This window comes from Empidonax traillii, unplaced genomic scaffold (genome assembly GCF_003031625.1).
Source record: "Empidonax traillii isolate 1590-97213 ecotype Southwest subspecies unplaced genomic scaffold, ASM303162v1 scaffold3222:size14201, whole genome shotgun sequence".
Lineage (NCBI taxonomy): Eukaryota > Metazoa > Chordata > Aves > Passeriformes > Tyrannidae > Empidonax > Empidonax traillii.
Genome location: NW_020958415.1, coordinates 11,688 through 14,201, shown reverse-complemented (window position 1 = coordinate 14,201; position 2,514 = coordinate 11,688). Strand labels below are relative to the sequence as shown.

Genomic DNA, 2,514 nt, shown 5'->3' with positions numbered 1-2,514 from the left:
CACTGCACTGAGCTCTGGCCAAGGCACTGGGAGTTTTCCAGGAGAAACCACAGGATGTGGAGGGCACATCCTGACCAGCACCAGTGGGATGGGCCAACAGAAACCTCACGAGTTCATCCAGGGGAAGGAAAAGTCCTGCCAGGGCTGGGGAACCAGCAGGAGACCACCTGCCTGGAAAAAACAGCTCAGCAAAGTAGGATGTGGTGCACGCCAGGCTGACCGTGAGCAAAGGTGTCAGCAGGAGCAGCAGGAGCAGCACTGCTGCCAGGTGGAGGGGGGTGATCCCTCCACTCTGCTCAGCACTGGAGAGGCCACACCTGGAGCTCTGGGTCCAGTGCTGGGCTCCCCAGTTTGAGAGAGACATGGACATGACATGGACAGGCAGTGACAGGACGAGGGGAAATGGCTTTACATTGAAAGAGGAGAGATTTCCATTACATTTTGTGAAGAAATTCCTGGCTGGGAGGGTGGGCAGGCCCTGGCACAGGGTGCCCAGAGAAGCTGTGGCTGCCCCTGGATCCCTGGGAGTGTCCAAGGCCAGGTTGGACGGGGCTTGGAGCACCCTGTGCTGGTGGAAGGTGTCCCTGCCCATGGCAGGGAGACTGGACAATCTTTAAAGTCCCTCCCAACCCAAACGAGTCTGTGGTTTGTGATTTCCAGGTGATATGTTGGAAGAGAGGAGTGCATTGGCCCAAGGGGCAGTTCCCTAGCTCCACCTGCACTTGCCCATGGGTTTGCTGTCCATAAGCTGTTGCCATGTCACCAGCAGACATCTGGCCTACCTTCCAGAGAGAACAGAGATGGACTTTTCCGGGGGATAACTCCTTGCTCTCAACTTCCCACCTGTTCTGGGATGGGGGAACTCTTTTTGTGGCCGTGCCTCCCTCCCTCAGCCTCTGACCTGCCTTTAACAGCCTGTGAGCCCGGGTCCTGCCAGCTGCCCCAGCACTTTGAGGATCCCCTCCTGGATCTGCTTCACCTTTATGCCATAAATGAGGGGGTTGAGCATGGGAGGGACCGTCAGATACAAGTCGGCCACCAGGACTTGGACGTGGGGGGCCAGGTCAACAGGGAACATCTGCAGGTACATGGAGAGGAGGCCCCCCACGTAAAAGATCAGGATGATGAAAACGTGGGACCCGCAGGTGGTGAGGGCCTTGGCTCGAGCCTCTTGGGACGGCAGGCTCCCCACGGCCCTGAGGATCCTGGCGTAGGAGAAGGCGATGAAGGCAGAGTCTGTGCCCACCAGCAGCGTGGCCACGGCCAGGCTGTAGCGGTGGCCGGGGGCAGGGTCGGCACAGGCCAGCCCCGCCACGGCCATGTGCTCGCAGTACGAGTGGGGCACCGCCCTGCCCCTGCAGTAGGGCAGCCTGGTGAGCAGGCACATCAGGGGGGCCATCACAGCAGCTCCCCTGGCCAGGCACAGCAGGCCCAGCTGGCCGGCCCTGGCGCCCGTCAGGAGGCTGCTGTACCTCAGGGGGCTGCAGATGGCCACGTACCGGTCCAGGGACATGGCCAGCAGCACCCCGGACTCCACCGCCGTGGACGTGTGGATGAAGAACATCTGCACGAAGCAGGCCTTCGAAGCCAATCTCCCTGGACCCCCACCAGAACACGCCCAGCATTTTGGGGACCACGGCGGTGGAGAAGGTGAGGTCGATGCCGGCCAGCATGGCGATGAAATAGTACATGGGCTCGTGGAGGCTCCTGTCCAGGCTCACGGCCAGCAGCACCAGGCCGTTCCCCAGCACGGCCGTGACGTAGGTGATGCAGAACGGGATGGAAATCCACACGTGGAGAACTTCCAGGTCAGGGATGCCCGTCAGGAGAAAGGGCCGAGGGCTGGTGGTGGATTGGTTGGGCGTTGACATGGCATGGGGGGCCAGGCTACATCTCCCTGCAACAGTGACAGCAACATCGGGATTTTGGCTGCCACTGGTGTGACCACAAACCTGTACCCACAGCAGGCCTCCAGCACCACGGAATTTTGCTGTTTATTTTGGGAGATGCTTTCATAACCTGTTATCTACAGCCAGGCTTTGGGATGGTACTGTGGTCAGTGCCCTCAAGGGGACACCTCACTGGACAGTCCTGACTGTCCCATGGGCTGCACGGGGCCACTTTCCCTTCTGCCTCTGCTCCCAGCCCCTCTGATTTCAGGGAGTCATAGAATGGGTTGAAAAGGATCTTAAACCCCATCCAGTGCCACCCCTGCCATGGGCAGGGACACCTTCCACCAGCCCAGGCTGCTCCAAGCCCCGTCCAACCTGGCCTGGGACACTTCCAGGGATCCAGGGGCAGCCACAGCTTCTCTGCCCAACCTGGGCCAGGGCCTGCCCACCCTCCAGATGGTGTTGGGTTGGCAGGAAGGGGCAGCTCTGACCTTTGGGGAGCTCTGAGCCACCAGTGAGCACCTGAGGGACCTCTGGACAGTCTCCCTTGGTGACACTGAGCACTGTGGATGGGTGAGGGAGAGCCCTGGCTGCCCTCCCACGTCTGAGCCGCCCCCAAGGC

General features: G+C 60.8%; 1 protein-coding gene across 1 annotated transcript; it reads right to left on the bottom strand.

Moving 5' to 3' along the window:
- Positions 1-907: 907 nt before the first annotated feature.
- Positions 908-1,880, bottom strand: LOC114072446 (olfactory receptor 52K2-like). The gene is given in 2 exon segments (XM_027910340.1): positions 908-1,582; positions 1,584-1,880. Coding segments are annotated over 2 exon segments (963 nt in total). The 5' UTR covers positions 1,872-1,880.
- Between the last annotated feature and the right edge of the window lie 634 nt (positions 1,881-2,514).